Below are 19,308 nucleotides of genomic sequence, written 5' to 3'. Positions count from 1 at the left end.
ATACAGCTTTCCAGCAGACTAAATTAATTTAGCTTGATAAGAGCAAATTGATTTACAAACGATATGCAGATAAAAAGTTCAAGGATAGTGAAAAAAAAAAATATATATATATATATGCTGTCAATGCAGTTTTTGTGCCTAATTGCTTTCTTGATCATATCCCAATACTCAAAATGTTCACCAGTTGGAAAAAAAATGTAAGCCCAGTTGGAAGCACTGTAGATTCTCTGTATTTTGAAGCTCACTGGAAACAAACAAACAAAAATGAAAAACATTTACAGACACCTGAGAAGGATTCAGTTGCTTGGTGCTTTATTTCACAGAAGAATGAACATCTCAGCAAACATACAGTAGTGTCATACTTCCACATATCAGCAGAGCCCAGGCAGCAGCAGGATTTTAATGATCTCTATGCTTTACTAGATGTTAGAAGGGAAAAAGTAAACTGAGCATAATTTATACATACAAATATTGTCAAAGTATCCCTGGTTTAATTCTGTTTTAATTAAAATAGATCTTATGCTGCCTCCTGTTGGTCAACCACAAACAGAAACATTTCAAATTAGACTCCACATTTCCAAACGCTATCAGCACATCCTATATCCTACACCTTATCTAATACTTATTATTAATCAGAAGAGGTATGCAGATTTCTTAATGGAGTAACACTGGGAACAAATCGGACCCAATAAATCTTACTCCGTTTTTTAAATATAATGAATTTTTAACAGCAGTAAACTGACTTACTACTAACGTATTTAGTATATAGAAAATAAATTCATTAATACAGAAATAATAATTATCAGGTCTGTGCAAACATAATCAATATAAACACCTGAATAATTGATATTTATTGTAACTAAACCAGTATGATGACATTAGCAAAGTGCCATAATGTTTTCAGTGCATTCTTATGAAACTATCCAATATAATCATTACTGGGTATTAAAATCTCACATGTATATTATCTTAATGTATATTGTACTGATCATGCTTATAATGTGTTTTGTGATGTACAGTAAACAACTATTAGAAATGTTTTGGTTACATTATTTAGGTGCAAATAGTAGCATATACTTTTACATGCAATTTGTATGTTTTAAACATTTTAATATATTTCAGTGAGAACCTAGGTAATCATTGCCTAGTAATGCATTATTTTCAGAGGAACGTACTTTTTTATTAATTTCTGTGAGCTCTGAAAAGTCCGAAAAGTTACAGAAATCACCCTGCACTAATTTTGGAATCTTTTTAAATTCTGCAATTGCTGTGTAGTCAGCTAAAAATATATCTTTGATCCAGACCTACAGAAGTAATTCATGCAAGAAACCCATATTGTTTTGAGTAGTGCAGTTGACTTCGCTGAGATTTCATCCATTGCTAGATATATTACAAATCCTGTGATAAATAAGTCATAAATTTTTATTTTAAAGCCTTGTTTTTAACCATGACTTTGTAACATACCTTCTTCTGCATTCAATTCCACTATTAGATTCAGCCCTCCATATGAATCAGAGTCAGTTGAGTTGGAAGAAACCTTTAAAGGCATCTAGCCCAACTCCCCTGCCATGAACAGGAACTCTACAGCTTCATCAGGTGCTCAGAGTCCCATCCAGCCTGACCCGGAGTGTCTGCAGAGATGGGGCACCACCACCTCTCTGGCCAACAAGTGCCAGTACTTCATTACCTTTAATGTAAAAAAATGTTTCTCTTACATCTAGTCTATATCTCCCCTCCCTCTTTCAGTTTGAAACCATTTCCCCTTCTCCTATCACGTTGAAATTACAGCAAATAACCTTTTTTCCCTTCCATGAGACCTACATAGAAGAAAATTCATTCTATTTCACAGTAACTTTGTAATAAATAGTAAAAAGGAACTGATGCTACTAATTAATTTCCTTGTCAGCAATTAAGAGAGCGAGACAACACCATTTGAAATTCACGAATGATTGGTTGGACTGGGAACTGACTTTAGTTCCTGTGCAAATGTAATGCAGAATATTAAAGAAGTATGTCTTTTTTCCCAATAAAGTTATCTTTAGGTTTATATACACATATGTGTGTGTGAATAAGGAGGAATTTACCACATACGCTCTGTTGGGTGTCGTATGGCAGAGGTATATGCATACAGCAAATATATCAAATAAAAGAAACTGTGAGAAAATACTTGGAAGAAAGAGCATCACCTGAACTTGTGACTGACTCAGTGCTGTTCATGCAACCCAGCAATTTGCTCACAACAGAAGCAACAGAAAGTAACTTTAAGTTCTCTAGTCTCTTCCAACTTGCATAGCTGTTTATACCCATATAAAATGGGCATAATGTTGTCATTGCATAAATTACATGGTCATTACTTGGGTATAAAAAGAGCACAAAACTACAAGCAAACAAGAATTGGGCCTCTGTGCAGCAAAAGAAGACAATGACAGCACCTCCTACTTGGATATAAGCGCTATGGAGCAACAGAAGATAACAAAGAAAAATTGCTCTCTCCTTCCAATAACCAGTGATAGCTCGAGTGCAACCTCTATCCAAGGAGATTCTGCTCCCTCAGCTGCTACCCATAAATAAGGATGAGGAGGGATGGGTCCAAGGTCCACTCTTTCAGCCACTCAGGTGTATTGCTTGCACCCAAGCTCCCTGGGTTAGCCATGCCTTCTCACCTGATGCTCAACCACTGGTTCAGGTTATCACCTGGCAGTTCTGTGCAGCCTTGTACTTCTGATGGAAAGTGACAAGTTGTGATAATTAAATGAAGTCTATGCTACCTTAACTAGCCTACGAATGCTAAAATTCCTATTCTCCTATATTCCTATTTTTTTTCCCCTTCATAATTTAATAAGCTGGAATAGTATTCTCCATCTCTCCTAAACTATTCAATACATATCATTTTTACTAACAGACAGTAGCCATGTTCTGATATAAAAATGATTGTAAAGGTTACCGGTCTAACTCTACTTATAATATGGAGATTCACTATGAAAAGATCAAAATAAATGTGGAAGTTACCTGAAATACTACTACAAGAAACTATTTACTTCTACAGAACTGACACATATCTTAATAGAAATTACTGAGGGGGAAAGTTCCACTATTAATAGGTTATCCAAATGCGCATAATTTTCACTTACACCTTTATGAAAATATTTATAATATTATCTAACTTTTTGAAAGATATCATAAATTATACAAATGACAAAATTGTAGATTTCCACTGTTTACTGTTTGAAAGAGAAATATGTTGCTAGGCAATATTAAGTCTTAAGCATTAATACTGAGTTTTACTTTTGCCAAAACTACATGCAGCAGAGATGTAGCAAAATTACAGTGGTTGTCTGAAGCCATGTAAAAGATCATTAGGTAACTCACTAAATTTTGTTCATTTTTAAGCTGCTTGGAAAATACATGCTTAGATGTTTAGAACCATTCTGTCTGGCGTTACACAACTTTATGACCTCATTAGTACATAAGGGCTAGTAAAATCTTATTTAAATATCTGGAAAGAAAGAAAATTCTCTGGCTGTGGAAGATTACAAGTGAGTTTATGAAACCTAGATAATTCCAGTGTCCTGTTGGACAGACACTCTGTATGCATCAGATCAAATTTACTTCACAGTAGTATTAATACTGAAAATCCATTACAATTTTAACATAATAGATTACTATAGTTTCTCTAGCAATATATTGCATAGTGTTTACCTTGTAATAACTTATCACCTATAATTGCCATGAAGATGAAAGTGTTTTAATTAATTTAAAATAGTACAGAAGTTTTAAAAAATGATTTATTTCCCTTCAGAAATGCTACTTACTTTAAGTACGGGTTTGTTTTTTTTCCTAACTTTGTATTCTGTGTATTACAAGATACGAACTTTTCCGGTAGTTAACTGAAGCAACAACTAAAACTTAATTTTGCAACTTTCTGCTGTAAGCAGCCTATTGGCTGCTTAGCAGAAAGAGATGCAGACTTCAGAGATGGAAGACTTCTGTTAGAAAACATCCTGAAGTGTTTTTTCTTGCAGTGATTGAGATGACCACCTGTGCAGCAAAGTTCCCACTTGAATCATCCACCCTGTAGAAATCTTGCTCACCCTGCAAAATGTTATCAAAGTTTGTCTTGCCACAGCGACGGGATGAAAACAGAAAGTACAGCTACTACTAAGGCACAAGGATGGAAAAAAACTGGTGCAACTGAAGAGCTGATGTAAGATGATGGGAATATTCAGTCTCTTCAAGTTAGACACCTGGTTTTAATGCTATGAAGATGCTGTGAAGGTCACTTTGGCTTTTCCCCTTGCTCAGGTCATTCTAATAAGATAAAACTGACAATGAAGTTCTCTAACAGGTTTGTGAATATATATATATAAACAAAAAAAAAACAAAAACCAGCATGAATGCAGATTTCTTTAAACTTCAGTTACATAGGGAAAACAGTATCACTATCAGTTTCCTCATTCAGCAATTTATCACCTGGGGCAACTGATTATTACAGAAATAATGGCACATATTACAAAATAAATTCCTCATAACTTTTTTTCTGAAAAGTAGTATTTTCAAATTATTCAGTTAATTATAGAGAAGACTTGTATATAAAACTAAGTAATTCTTAATATATAATGGCTAGGATGAATGGGAATTTTATAGACCCTTTCAGAAACGCTTTTATAGCAGACAATTTAAACTGAACATTTAAAACAAAAATAATACATATTTTTCTGCAGACTAATACTGAAAAATCTGTTCTAAAATTTGTGCATTTAAATAGATCATTTTGACTCAGGAATTTCAAAATTCTCCAGAGCAAATTGTCATTACAGATGACCATGGGTCCCTGTACTTATTAAACTGAATAACCTGACAGTAAAATTCAGTTAAGGCTCTTGGCATTGGGGAAACTTCTTCCCACTCAGACCTATTACTGTGGTAGACTTGAACTTCGTCTGTGATTTCTTCTGGAGCATAATCACCGCCTAAGATATAAATTTTGTCTTCTGTCCCAACTGCCCCTGCATTAAAGCCAGCACATTCAAAAGATCCTTCCCCTTTCCAAACACAGGTTTCTGGGCAAAAGCTGTAGACTTTGTAGGTGGAGAGATCACATATGTACAACGTGCAGTTCACTGGAACAGCTTTGATTAGAGTTGCATGGAAAAACTGCCCGAATTCTGCTACAAGCTCCGACCACTGATCAGTCATAGCGTTATACTTAAAGAAACAGTCAAGAGACGGATTAAAGGCATCCGTAATCTCCACTTCTGAGCCAAGGACGTAAATTATATTCTGACATGCACTTGCTTCTGGATAGTAGATACCTCTTGGTAACTGGCTTACAGATTTCCAGTCTTTGGAGAGAGGATTATATGATTCTACATCCAAAAGACTTCGGGTTTCTTGAGCTCCTCTGGTCTTTCCACCTATTACAAATAACTGGTTTAAGGTGACAACAGATGTGTGCATTGTCCTTGGTTTTCTCATAGCTGACACTATGGAGAATTCATTGCGGACTGGACAGTAGCACCAGGTTTGGTCAGTGGCATCATGAAACGGTTCAGCGATATGAAGCCTGACTGTCCTGTAACAATTCCCGTTGCATCCTCCAGTTATAAATATTTTCTCTCCATAGCTAGATAAGCTTGACCCTGGAAGATCAATCATGTGTGTATGTGGTAATTCTTTCCATTTATCTGTTTTGATGTTGTAGCAAAATGTATGCCTGTTTTCTCCGTCTTCATCGGTTTTATGAACAAATATGTATTTTTCTGTTGTTGAAGGACGTGCATCTGGAAATAGTCCGCTGAAGTCTTGCACACTTTTGACTGCATCATTGATTATTACTGAACAATTAGCACTTTTAAGTAAATATTCTTCTGAATGCAGAAAGTCTTGCAAAGTCTTTTCGGGTAACTGGTGTAGCCTCACTTTTTTGATCAAATTAGGCAGATATTTCTGTCGTGTTTCTATGTTATGTTTGGTCCATTGAAGAACAGCATTCAAGACTGATTCTTCCTCAGGGACATTTAGTTCATCAGCTTCGAGACATTTTTGTAATATCTCAAAATTCATCTCCAAAAAGTCACTTGATCTTAGTAGCAGGGAAAAGTGGTGCTGTACAAAATCTAGTGCATGATCAAATAAGCGGACAGAACCATAACTTTCTGACAGAGAAAGCAACTGTAAGCAATTGACAAGATCGATACTTTTTATTAGAAAGTCACTGCAAGCTTTGGAAAGGAGTGAAACTTGAAGAAATGATGATAGCTGGAAGAGCATTTCCACGTTATCATTTGTTATCTCTGTTTTTCCCGTGTAAGCGTAATCAAGAAAAGCTTTCACTGCCTTGGGTGATAGATTACTAATAGTAACATTGCCATCATCTCGTTCTTTCATATTAACTTCAAACATGGCTCTGTGAATAAAATATAGAAGATATACACATAAATTAAGGATCTAGCAAACAGAAGGCAACTTTGGTGTGGGAAGGAGGAGAAAATTTTGGGGTATAATAAGGTGGGATAGCTCTATAGATCTAAAATGTGAAGGTTAACAACAATAAGAATACGTTGACTTTAAATACCATCAGAAAGGATTGATGATAATGTACTCAAAGCAACGGTTCAAAAATGATAGCAGCTGTGTTTTCTATGGATTTTCAAAGTGAGATGAAATCTACAACTCAGTGGAACTGAAAGTTGTTAGGGGCAGCGTCAGTTTCAACAGTTTGAGAAAGGCTGATTTGAAAAATATATAGCAAAAAAAAAACCAACTTGATTTAGGTCACGCGCTGTGGATAAATACAGAAAATTAAGAGGAAAAAGGCCTTCCAAACTGCAGGTTGGAACAAATGGCAGCATGGATGATGGGTGCATTCCTCAGGAATAAAAGTGGGTGAGTGGTGAGAGGAGAAAATGTATGAGGAGCAGCTTTCATTTTTTGCTTCAGAGCTGACAGACAGATATATGGATACAGGCAGATGTTCATAAAAAATGAAGTTTTGATATAGCATTTGATGATAAAATGTCCTGTACAAAAAATAGATTGTGACTGACTACCAAGACAATTGTTGAAATTGTGAAAAGAATATTATTGATCAGTAGATCTGTCTAAATTTTATTGCAACTTTGAGTACTTTATTACTAAATACGTAACAGCCACATTTTAACTACTGCACACAATCTAACATTGTGAAATAAAATGTTTAAGGTATTGCAATCTGGCGAGAGAACCATTCTGCCATGTCATTTGCCCTTACCCTCCTGGAGCATAAGCATCAGTGTCCCAGATTTGACCAAAGATGATAGTGGAGAAAGATTTAGACAAATGATTCCAAATACTGAGTATAAAATTTGGATTAATAATAAATCATAGGTAGTTCCTATTTAAAAATGAGTTTTATATCATAGCTCTCTTACACAATTAGTATATGGATAGTATGTGATTTTAAAATCCCATACTTTTTATGAAGCTAAAGAAGAAAGTGAAAACCACTGTGTACAGCATACTCTTTGGAAAGTGAGCATCAAGTAAAGCTAAAACTCACCTCCTGAACAAGAATCATAGACTCATAGAATCACAAGGTTGAAAAGAACTATAAAATCATCTAGTCCAACCATCAAGAAGGTTCAATTGCAATAAGAAACTTACAACCTGAAATTTTTTTACATAATACTCAGTCTTTTGAAGCTATGATACAAATCTCTAAGTTGCAGAGTAATATGGAAAGGACACTGGGTGCTAGGAAATAAAGCTTCACTTACAAGCAATAGCAACTGAGAAATACTAGCAGAAGAGCAGGAGCTAGGAAAAGGCTTTGAATCAAAAAGCTAACAAGTAGGGACCAAAATGTTGCTGAATCTTGGGTATACACAGTGAAACCAAAATGAAGTCCACAGGAAAGAAAGACAATCTTTCAGACAAATAACTTTTTATCTAGTGGACATAGGTACTTTTTATTCTCCAAAGGTAATAGATAAGCCTTGCATTCCAAGACAACTTATGAATTTTATGGCTGCTAACACCTGTTACACATAAACTTATCTGGCAGATTTTAATCCCAAAAGCCTATTGGTAGTGAAAACACTACTCCAGCCCTAAAAATTACACTGGAAGCCATTTCATGCTAATATTCCTTTTTGTTTGTGTCTCTGTGGAGCCAAGCAGTACTATACATTAAAGCAAAGCAAGATCTGTTGCTGCAATGAAGAAATACCTCATCTGCATTTCTTCTTTAGTCAATAGTCCTAAGGACACATGTCTTGTCTATGTCCTGTGTCGTATATGGCAGATTTATGCAGACTGTGGGATGTTCAAAGGCCATTTGAGAATAATGTATCACTTACATACAGGCAACTGAATTAAGTTCATTAACTCATTTTCAGGACCCTGTTTTTTTCATTTTTAGAACATCTTACTTTTGAGTTTCATTAAAAAATATATTTAGAAACAGGTTTGTAGTTTGGGTTTGCACATCTCAGTTTTGCTAATGAAAAGGTTAGCAAAGTTGTTCATAAATTCTGTATATGACTAATCTGTCCCTTAGGAATGTAGAGCTTTAAGTATCATAAGTAAGAAGATCACAGCTTTGTTTCATACTGAAAGGCTGAAATTTGTAGTTTGGAAAAAATATCTGCTATCTGCTTAAATAACTCTGAAGACAAACTGTGCTATTCTGATTACTCATCTTATTATAACAAAATCCAACCCAACTCCAAAACCATTAACAAGTTATCCACAATTGTTCAATGCAGTACATATCTAGAATCAATCTGTTATGCTTTCCAGTATAAAGAACACAGACTGTTCCATGCAAAGTCAAATCTTGAAGATACACAATTTATGTCAGTTCTGCCAAACAGAGGAGTCATGCAGTTTATGGTTTAACATTTATGTCCCAGTGAACAGTGAGCAGACCCAGTGAAATACACAGACTGCTGTTTGAATCTCAAACTCACAGGGCTCTCAGGTCACTCTGGAAATCTAACAGTGCAAGTATTTACTTTACTAACTGTATTACAGTGTTTGACTGCTTTGATGAAAACTCTGCAGACATACAAAGTTGTGATGATTTCTCTTTTAATTTTTGTAATAATATTCTTTCCCTCCCTTCCAAAGAACATTCAGTTCATTTCCTGCCAAATCATGCCAAAATTATACTTACCTGAAAAAATCACTGCAAGCTGCCAGTACACAACGATGACAAGGAATTACTTCATCTTTCACAATAATTTTGAAGTCAAAAAATATATTTTGTTCTCTGAACTTCTGTAGTACTTTTAGAATTTGTTGTCCATGACCTTCAGCCACTAAGGAATTAATTTTATTTTCAGGAACAGAAATTCCATTGCAAATAGGTCTGCTAATGTAATCTCGATTGGCCATGTTTTCTTCAATCTATTCATGAACCTGAAATGGAAAAATAAGTAATTGATTTTATGGTCATTATTTTTTCTTTTTAATCACTACACCATAAACCAAAAATCCTAGCACTGAAATTGGTTTGCGAGTCCCATGCACTAAATTTAAGTGACATTTACACTGAATTGTATAATACTTCCACTTTGCAAAATATATACAAACATACTTTGAAAAGTAATGTATCCAACATAGTAGCCACCTGCAATAATTTTTTCAACAGAGTCCACAGGAAGCAGACCAAGGAGCACGTTACAGATTTTAATGGTCATTTAAGACAGACTGTTCCTAGGTTTACCCTCAAAAAAACTCGACTTCTTACAATTTGATTTCTCTTTGATGGTATTAAGAAACTTCAAATATATTTTATTTACACCCGTCCTAAGAGCTATTCATACTGCTACAGATGCATAAGTTGACCTTTCTGGAACTTTTAGTCCAACTTCCCTATTTTAAAGCATAAAGAAACTTGGATTGCAGAACTCTGCGTCCACAGTTCCAATTGTACTTGCAACAGATGATGGCCCATCTGAATCAATAAAGAAGGGGATAAAAAAAAAAGTCCAAGCCAAATGTGGAGTCCAGGATAATACTGAATTTCTTCTTAAAATTTTGTAAAAAAGCTTATCTAGGTAATCAGGTGATACACTCAGAGCAAACTTAACCATCAGGCAACCTTCTTCTTGGAAGGTATTTTCAGAGCAGACTGATCTATACTTTTATCTAGTCAGGTAGTTCCACCCACAAGGAGATCACCATGTCTCCTGGAATAGAAGAGATCCATTATCTTGATCCCAGCACTGGCATGCTTGAAACTGGCATCTTATCATCCCCATGGCCAGACAATCTCACATATTCACTCTTTCCATTTTAAGTATGAGGAACTAGGAAAATACAGAACAAGACTACCATTTACTCTGTTAATGTGTGGTCCCATAAACCCCAGCTTTCTTTTGTATGTCAGAATGCTCTAAAATGCCCTTTTCATATGGCCTTCAATTCTGTTCCTCAAAAGACTAAATCTGCAAAAGCAGAGTAGCTTCAGTAAAACTAGTTATCCACATCTGAATGAAACTTGAAGTGAATTTCTATGTCTATTTGGCATTACACAAAATAAGTCTTTTTTTTTTTTCTTAAGGAAATGTGAACCTTTCCACAAATATGTGGAGTTGATAACAGATAATAGACATATCCTCTTTTACGTATATTTTCTATAGCATGCTCTGACCTGCTATTTGCTTTCTGTAGGTAAAATTACCAGTTTCAGTAATATTCATCTTTGTGTAAGGAACAACAGAAACATCTAATGTCATCATGTCCATCTCTGTGGGCAAAGGTATCACGTAATCACTTTCATAATGACAGTATATATTCAGTTTTGTTTCACCACTAATGTTTGCACTAAAAGATTATTACAATACTATTGATGCCAAGATCACGTGTTCTTTTAAGTACACATTCAATTTATTAATGTTTACATTCATGTGATCTTCTGGCAGAACTGTCAGTTGACTTAATTTTCCTTAGTGATGTTTATTCACCCATAACTCTCAAGTGATGATGTCCTCTCCCAGCTTTTGTCAGGATTAGTTAAACAACTATCAGACCTTCTAAAGCCATTGAGACCAAATTTGTTTTTTTTTCACTATTTCTTTCACTATTCTCTTCATGCAGTCTAGTTTGAGCTCATCTTTCTTTCACTGTTATTAGCTTTAGGGTTAGGTGATTAATGGTTCTATATCCAGGTGGAAGCCAGTAATAAGTGGCGTCCCCCAGGGGTCTGTCTTGGGACCAGTGTTCTTTAACATCTTTATCAATGACATCAATGATGGAATCGAGTGCATCCTCAGCAAGATAGCTGATGACACCAAGCTGAGTGGTGGGGTTGACATGGTGGAGGGAAGGGATGCTATTCAGAGGGACCTCGAGAGGCTAGAAAGGTGGGCCTGGGTGAACCTGATGATGTTCAACACAGCAAAGTGCAGTTTTGCACTTGGGCTGGAGGAATCCCAGGCATCCATGCAGACTGTGAGGAGAAGAACCTGGGGGTCCTGGTGAATAAAAAACGTAATATGAGCCAGCAGTGTGCTCTTGCAGCTCAGAAAGCAAATGGTATCCTGGGCTCCATCAGAAGAGGGGTGGCCAGCAGGGTGAGAGAGATGATTCTCCCCTCTTTACTCTGCTCCTGTGAGGCTCATATGGAATACTGTGTCCAGGTCTGGATCTCCCAATACGAGAAAGACAGGGAGCTGTTGGAGAGGGTCCAGAGGAGGGCCACAAAGATCATTAGAGGGCTGGAGCACCTCCCCTACAAAGACAGGCTGAGGGAGCTGGGCTTGTTCAGCCTGGAGAAAAGAAGGCTGCGGGGCGACCTCACTGCAGCCTTTCAGTACCTAAAGGGAGCCTACAAACAGGAGGGGAATCAACTCTTTGAAAGGGTAAATAACAGCAGGACAAGGGGAAGTGGTTTTAAGTTGAAGTAAGGAAGACTTAGGTTGGATATCAGGGGGAAGTTCTTTACAGAGAGAGTGGTGAGGTGCTGGAACAGGCTGCCCAGAGAGGTTGTGGATGTCCCATCCCTGGTGGTGTTCAAGGCCAGGTTGGATGGGGCCCTGAGCAGCCTGGTATTAAATGTGGAGGTCGGCGGATTGGAGCTTGATGATCCTTGAGGTCCCTTCCAACCCAAGCCATTCTACAATTCTATGATTTATTGTACAGCATGATGGTTAAATTCTCATCGGTGTCTCACTACTCATCCAGTGGTCATCCACTGCATCCTAAATCCTCATCTATTACAGCAGTGTCTCCTTATCTTGTATTAAAAGCAGATTTTATCAGATTTTATACCACTACTGTTGTTGTCTGACATTAAGGAAGATTTGAATGAATACTGTTGTTTAGACTAATTCGCTCTTCCTTCTACTCTGCTGAAAATTAATAAATCAATCAATTCTCATATTTCCTATAGCCAATTCCGACCTTATTTGATAGTTTTTGTACTAATTTACCCATTTGGTGGATATTTGTGATTTAAAGCCCTACAAAATACTTGAACGAGATAGCTTAAAGTTGGCGTGTTAAAACAGGGCCAATTAGTATTTATAATTATTTAATGCATTCTCCTACAAGGCCATATGAATTAATCAATAATTACAGTTACATTTATAAATATTTGATTGAGTTACTGACAGCAGGGTAAAACCATAGATGGCATGAGCATATGTTGCATAGGTCTGAAGCTCAGGAAAACTGGGCAACGTGACTCCTTATTTTTGTTCTATTTACTTCCACGGGATTCCAGTTACAAAGTCTATCTTTGTCTAAATTACCAAGAACCAAACTCCATTAAATGGTTCATTAGACTTAGGGTCTCTTTTTATTTCTTAACATAAGGCTATGTGCCATACACTCTCTTCTCAAGGCACACAAAAGCTCTATATACTCAAGCCCTTTTCTGTCACACATCTGGCTTGGCACTCGTCATACAACTAGCCTTCCAGCACCTCCTTATTGTTATACATCTGACCCCTAATACTAGTATGTGCTGGGTATTGCCTGCTGTGAGATGAAATGTGTTCAAAAAAAAGGTACCTCATCACTTGACAATGTTTCTCTGCTCAGGTGCTGAAGGTTTTCAGCTCTTGCACTGATGAATGCCTACATTTTGGTAGATGTACAACTGGTCTTAAGAATGGCAAGATTCACAGCACCATGAAGAAAGAAACTGGGGGGGACATATCACAGCTACAGGAATAATTCAGCTATCTGCCATATGGTCTTCTCACTGATGATGCCCTGACATATGGCAGCTGAGGGTTGCTGCGTAGGTTTGTGCTTGTGGGCTCCACATGGTCACAGCTGATGGTCTGCTATTCTTACTGTACACTTCATTCTTGCTCTGCCTTGTCAAAGCAAATTTATTTATTTTTTTCCAAATTCATAGTTCTGTGTATAGCCTTTAAGCCTTTAACCTAGCTTTCTGAAAAAGAAAAAAATAAAGAAAAAAAAAAAACTTGAAAGTTTTTCCTACTTGAAAGTCATAGAATCATTGAATCAGAGAATGGTTTGGATTGGAAGGCACCTTTAGGATCATCTAGTTCCAACTCCCCTGCTACTGGCAGGGACACTTCCCTCTAGACCAGGTTGCTCAAAGTCCCATCCAGCCTGGTTTTGAATGCCTCCATAGAGGGGGCATCCACAGTCTTGCTGGGCAACCTGTTCTAGTATCTCACCACACTCACAATAAAGAATTTCTTCCTAATATCTAGTCTAAACCTACCCTCTTCCAGTTTAACGCCATTTCCTCTCATCCTGTCACTACCTGCCCTTACGAAAAGTCCCTCCCCAGCTTTCCTGTAGGCCCCCTCCAGGTAATGGACGGTCTCATTAAATAACGGGCCAACTGGCCACTGCAATGACACTTAATAATTGAAATTCATTAAAGTGAACCCCATATAATATATCATCAAGGAGACAGACATACCTTTCAAGGTTCTCTCTTCAGACTTTCCGTTGAGGACGAGGCATTCTGCACACCAGACAGTTAACTAGCAAGAAATGGCCTGCATGTGTCTGGCCACAAAGCAAACCAAAGCAGCTAGCACTTGATCAAAAGAAGTTTGGGGATGGGGAAGGTTGCTAACTGCAGTCATTACTGTGGATGAACTGAGGAAACATCTGATAAGAGCATCACAAGGTTCATCACAAAGTACAATAAAAAGGACCCAGTTCTGCTTTTCACAAGACCCCCTCTGTTTTAATACTCTGTTTTAATACTGCCCTTTTCCCAAGAGGAAAAAGAATGAAGCAGTCTACAAAATAATGAGTTAGGTGACCCAGGTGTTACGTTTTCACCCTGAGAAGTGTGATAAGCCCATACTATGGGCACACATTCCTATTAGTAGTACCTAATGTATTGGTACAAAGCTACAATAAAATGGTTGAGGTAATAAGGTAAGTACCTGCATTAAAAGAGCTCATGGGTAAACTCAAAGGGAAGAAGAAGGTCCATGAAATGTGGAAAAAGGGCCTGACCTCAGTCCCTGGAAAGCTGATGGTACAACTTCTTCTGGATGCCATCCTCAAGCAATTGGAAGAGAAGAAAACTATCAGAAGTAGTCAAAAAGGATTCACCAAGGAGAAGTGCTGTTTGACCTTTTTCAGTGGTGTGTAGTGATAGGACAAGGAACAATGATCAAAAACTGGAACACAGGAAGTTCCACACAAATATGTGAAAGAAGAACTTTGTTACAGTGAGGATGACAGAGCACTGTGCTTCCCAGAGTTTGCACAGCCCCTTGTTTTGGAGATATTCAAGATTTGTCTGGATGCCTACTTGTGTGACCTACCGTAGGAAGCCTGCTTTAGCAAGTGGGTTGGAGTCGATGATCCCTAGAGGTCTCTTCCAAACTCTACAATTGTGTGATGATAATATTTTATTTTCGAAAGACAGATGTAAGATGTAAACACTGTTATCAAGACTTTCTACTATTTGGCACCAACCACAATCCTTAAGATGTATTTGTAGCTCTGTATATGGGAAAAACTGAAATGTTAATTTATTTATTTATACTTTTCCTTTGATAAGTCCAGCTGCTCTTCAGAATTTCAACTTTATTTTCTGGATATTTTTTGAATCCTAGACATTGCATTAAGAGACTGTAAATAAAGTATACCATTAAACTTACAAAGGAGTCCAAAACATCCAAGACAGCCATTTCAAAATACTTCAACAGCTGCACACTGTCATGTCTACACACACTAATATCATAACCACTGCAGTACAACTCTTTAAATTTATGCTGGTATCCATTCCACCATGTTTGAAATGGCAAAGCAAACAGAACTGCAGAGTGAGCGTTGAGCAGAGACATACTTTTGTTTGGGCAGTGTCTACTGTAGTTGCCACCAAAGCACTGATCAGAACACATTCATGTGTTTATAAATACTAACCAGCAGCACAAATACCCTTAGATGCTGTGACTAACATATAAAATGGTTATATTTTGTGCTAAGATGAGAATGGCTTAAGGTGTGCTACCCTAAGCAAGTAACAAGTGCAGGGAGCTGCACTTGGGTTGGAGCAATCCCAGGTATTTATACAGACTGGGGGAAGATCTCCTTGAGAGCAGCCCTGCGGAGAAGGACTTTGGGGTCCTGGTGGACGAGAAGCTGGACGTGAGCCAGCAGTGTGTGCTTGCAGCCCTGAAGGCCAACTGTGTTCTGGGTGGCATTAAAAAAGGGGTGGCCAGCAGGGAGAGGGAGGTGATTGTCCCTCTCTACTCGGCTCTTGTGAGGCCTCATCTGCAGTGCTGCGTCCAGGCCTGGGGCCCCCAGTACATGAAGGACATGGAGCTCTTGGAGCGGGTTCAGAGGAGGGCCATTAAGATGATCAGAGGGCTGGAGCACCTCTCCTATGAGGAAAGGTTGAGGGAACTGGGCTTGTTTAGCTTGGAGAAGAAAAGGCTCCAGGGAGACCTCATTGTGGCCTTCCAGTTCTTGAAGGGAGCGTATAAATGGGAGAGGGGATGACTGTTTACAAGGGTGGGTAGTGATACGACAAGGGCGAATGGTTTTAAACTGAGACAGGGGAGGTTTAAGTTAGAGATTAGGAGGAAGTTTTTCACTCAGAGGGTGGTGACACACTGGAACAGGTTGCCCAAGGAGGTTGTGATGCCCCATCCCTGGAGGCATTCAAGGCCAGGCTGGATGTGGCTCTGGGCAGCCTGGTCTGGTGGTTGGTGACCCTGCACATAGCAGGGGTTTGAAACTGGATGATCATTGTGGTCCTTTTCAACCCAGGCCATTCTGTGATTCTATGATTCCCAACAGAAGAAATATTATATACATAAGGGAGGGGAAAAAGCATGTGTAAAAAGGATTGAGTGCAAACACTCAGATAAGGACAAGGTACATAGTAACACTGGAGGACACTAATACCAAACTATTTTGATCATTTTATAATAAGATTTTTAAAAATATATCAACAATTCTGTAACAGCTTGTTGTTTTGTGAAAGTACTCAGCATAAATAAGTACCATGCATACGCATGTTAGAAAAAACAGGTCAGGGCCATGCCTACCTGACAATAAACATGGCTGAGCCTTCTGCAATTGAAGAAATGCCTGAGACTGTTCCCAGTACAATGGACACCCTCTTCAGCCATGTACACCAGGATAAATAACATTCTCTGTGTAGATATTTTATCTTCTATTAATGCAGCTGGCTAAAACAGTCTAAATCCAACCTTTATTTAGTACTTTAGAATTACAAGGATTTATAAAGCAATCTTTATTGGTTTTATCTGAGAGCACACTATTACTGTGCTATAGCACTCTCTGTACAACACTCTGTGTAAATTAAAAAAAAACAGAAAAAAAAAAAAAGAATGTTGATTCTTATGAGTTCTTATGAGGTATCTCATGAAAAACAGATTATGATTCAAGAGAGCACTACTTCTGTTGCTACCTGCTTGGTTGGTATGTCTTACTTGACAGTAGGATTATAAACCAGTAGAATTGTAAGCACTGCTATTTTACAGCATACTTTGTGTAAATAGGAAAAAGAATTAATACAATGAAAAGAAAGAAATTGTATACATTTTTTGCAAGGAGGTTTTCTTAACACAGAATTCAACTGTAAAGAGAGTGTAAGTCTTCAAAAAAAGTTGTCTCATAAATTTCATCTGCTTTAGTATATTAACAATTAGAATGCTATAAATTCTTGGGATGTTCAGCATGTCAAGTTCACTGTTTTAAAATAATGTTTTTAAATTTATTTTTTATATTTGACATATTTTATGTACTTATTAAGATGATTTATTATTTTCATTCCTGATCTGATCAAAGGGGGAGAAATTAATTTTTACTGACAATTTTTAAATGCACTGCTTAGCACTACACATGTAAATTAACAGCCCTAATTTAATATTCAGCAAGACGAATATGAATGGAACAGATATCTGAAGAATTCAGTAGCCCTTTTAAGTGCTTACTAAGGGGGCAAGAGAGCGCTCAAATGTAAATTAAGTACAAATACTATGTAGAAAGCCTCGCATTTTTATAGTTTATTATTGCTTTTTCTCCAGGTTATCAACTTATTAAGATCTGTAACAGTAACAGAATTCCAGGTTCCTGCCTGGAAAATTCAGTGCAACTCTGTCTCACAAGCTTTTTCATAAATAACTTCATTTTCTGTGAATACTCAGTCAATCATTTTCAGACAATCAAAAAAATGCATGTGACAGTCTGAGACATTTAATTCACAAAAGTGGCATTTATCAATAATATATATTGAGACAGATTGTTATAAGAAGAAACGGTGACACGGAGACTTTAAAGCTTTGAATTCTTTAGAAGTGATTGAAAAAAACAGCATGAAAAGAAAAAAGAAAAAGCACAAAAAGAAACAGCATGATACCAGCAGGAAGCAGTGAAATTGCATTGATTCCTGGAGGCAATCCCAAAGTGGAAGATTCCCTCTCTGCAAGCAGTGATCTTCAATTGCATATCCACTCACAACCACATCAATCCGTTAAGATAAAAAACATTTTCGATTACAGACTCAAACTTCTTGGGATTTATTCCAAAGCTGTATTTTTTTAGGTAAAGAAGTTCAGGAATTAAAATTTTCCTTTTCAAGAGGAAAAAAAAATGCTGTGTTGTACTTCTAATTTGGGCAAATATCATTACTGCAAATTCTGGAAGAGAAAAAGCACTGTTTTTACTGTTTTATAGCCTCTAAATTTCTATATGTGATTAAAAAAGACTTTTTTTCCAAAACATACATGCAATACTGAGCACACTTATAATCGTAGCCTCTTTATAATCAAAATGCATCTTCATATAATTCATAATTACGTTACACACCATGTAGTGCACCTCTTGCTTCAGTTTGCACTTACAAAGTCATAGAATGGCTTGGGTTCGAAGGGACCTCAAAGACCATCTAGTTCCACCTCCCGTAATTATCTATAATTATGTGCAGTCATAGAATCCTTAGAGTTGGAAGGCACCAATTTTTCAATAAACAAGCTAGTTAAAAGTACTGACTCACTTATATCTCTGTAAGTAGAAAGCACAGCCATGTCAGACTCGTTAATCAAACCTTATTTTTTTTTTTTTGGAACTGGGTATAATCTCATTGCATTACAGCTGTGACAAATCCTTAACTCAGTACCAGCAAGGCCACAGCTTTCTCCTCTGAGTGCACAGAACGCAGCAGTTGAAACGCAAGGCTCAGCTACAGGTCGTTACCGCTGAGCAGCATTTCCCTGCGGCACCACAGGAACCGGACGAACCGCAGCAGCCACACGGCGCAGACAGCAACCCCGCAGTGCCGCCCCGCCCTCATAGCGCCCCGCCTGCGGGAGGCGGGAGCGACCTCAGCGCTTTTCTGAGCATGCGCACCCGCCCGCGCATGCGCCCCGCGGCGACTCCCTTCATTCTAAGGATGGACTGAAGCTGGCGCGGGCGGGGTGCTAACAGCTGTTTTTCTTTCCTCGCAGCCCGATCGCTCGGCTTTGGGATGTGGAGGCCGTCAGCACTGCTGTCCCTCCGCGCCCGGTGAAGAGCCATTCCCCTGTTCTCGCTCCCCTCCGAACGGCGCGTACCCACCTGCAGCCAACACCGGCGGCTCTCCGACCACTCTGGCCCACCCCCGCGCGGCAGCGACGCCAGCAGATTGGCGCCTTCCGGCGTCACTCTCCCGGCTCTTGTACTCGGAGTGGCTTCGCGGGCTGTCAGTCCTCATGAAAGCCCGCCCATCCCGCCGTGCGGGTGCGTCTCTGACGACACCGCGGGCGTAGCTCAGCCGCAAGGCACCGCCTTTCCTTTGATAGGCCGACACCTGGCGCATTCCGCTGTCACTCAGGCGCCGCTCTGACAGAGGATTGGCTGTCG

The 19,308-nt window shown here is 38.3% G+C and overlaps 1 protein-coding gene across 1 annotated transcript; it reads right to left on the bottom strand.

Moving 5' to 3' along the window:
* Nucleotides 1-295: 295 nt before the first annotated feature.
* KBTBD3 (kelch repeat and BTB domain containing 3) lies at nt 296-19,294 on the bottom strand. The gene is made up of 3 exons (XM_085216269.1): nt 19,024-19,294; nt 9,155-9,399; nt 296-6,406 (listed from the first exon to the last, which is right to left on the bottom strand). The coding sequence occupies exons 2-3, from the start codon at nt 9,373-9,375 to the stop codon at nt 4,786-4,788; spliced, it is 1,842 nt and encodes a 613-aa protein (XP_085072395.1). The 5' UTR covers nt 9,376-9,399; nt 19,024-19,294; the 3' UTR covers nt 296-4,785.
* Between the last annotated feature and the right edge of the window lie 14 nt (nt 19,295-19,308).

The sequence above is a fragment of the Meleagris gallopavo genome, chromosome 1 (genome assembly GCF_905368555.1).
Source record: "Meleagris gallopavo chromosome 1, MGAL_WU_HG_1.1, whole genome shotgun sequence".
NCBI lineage: Eukaryota > Metazoa > Chordata > Aves > Galliformes > Phasianidae > Meleagris > Meleagris gallopavo.
The sequence above is the reverse complement of the archived record's forward strand: the minus strand, read 5'-3'. Positions and strand labels throughout refer to the sequence as shown.

Excerpts from the sequence above, each read along its gene's own strand:
- KBTBD3 (XM_085216269.1), bottom strand. The coding sequence starts at position 9,375 with ATGGCCAATCGAGATTACATTAGCAGACCTATTTGCAATGGAATTTCT. Across the intron at positions 6,407-9,154 it reads GCTTGCAGTGATTTTTTCAG|AGCCATGTTTGAAGTTAATA; the intron begins GTAAGTATAATT and ends TTTTATTCACAG.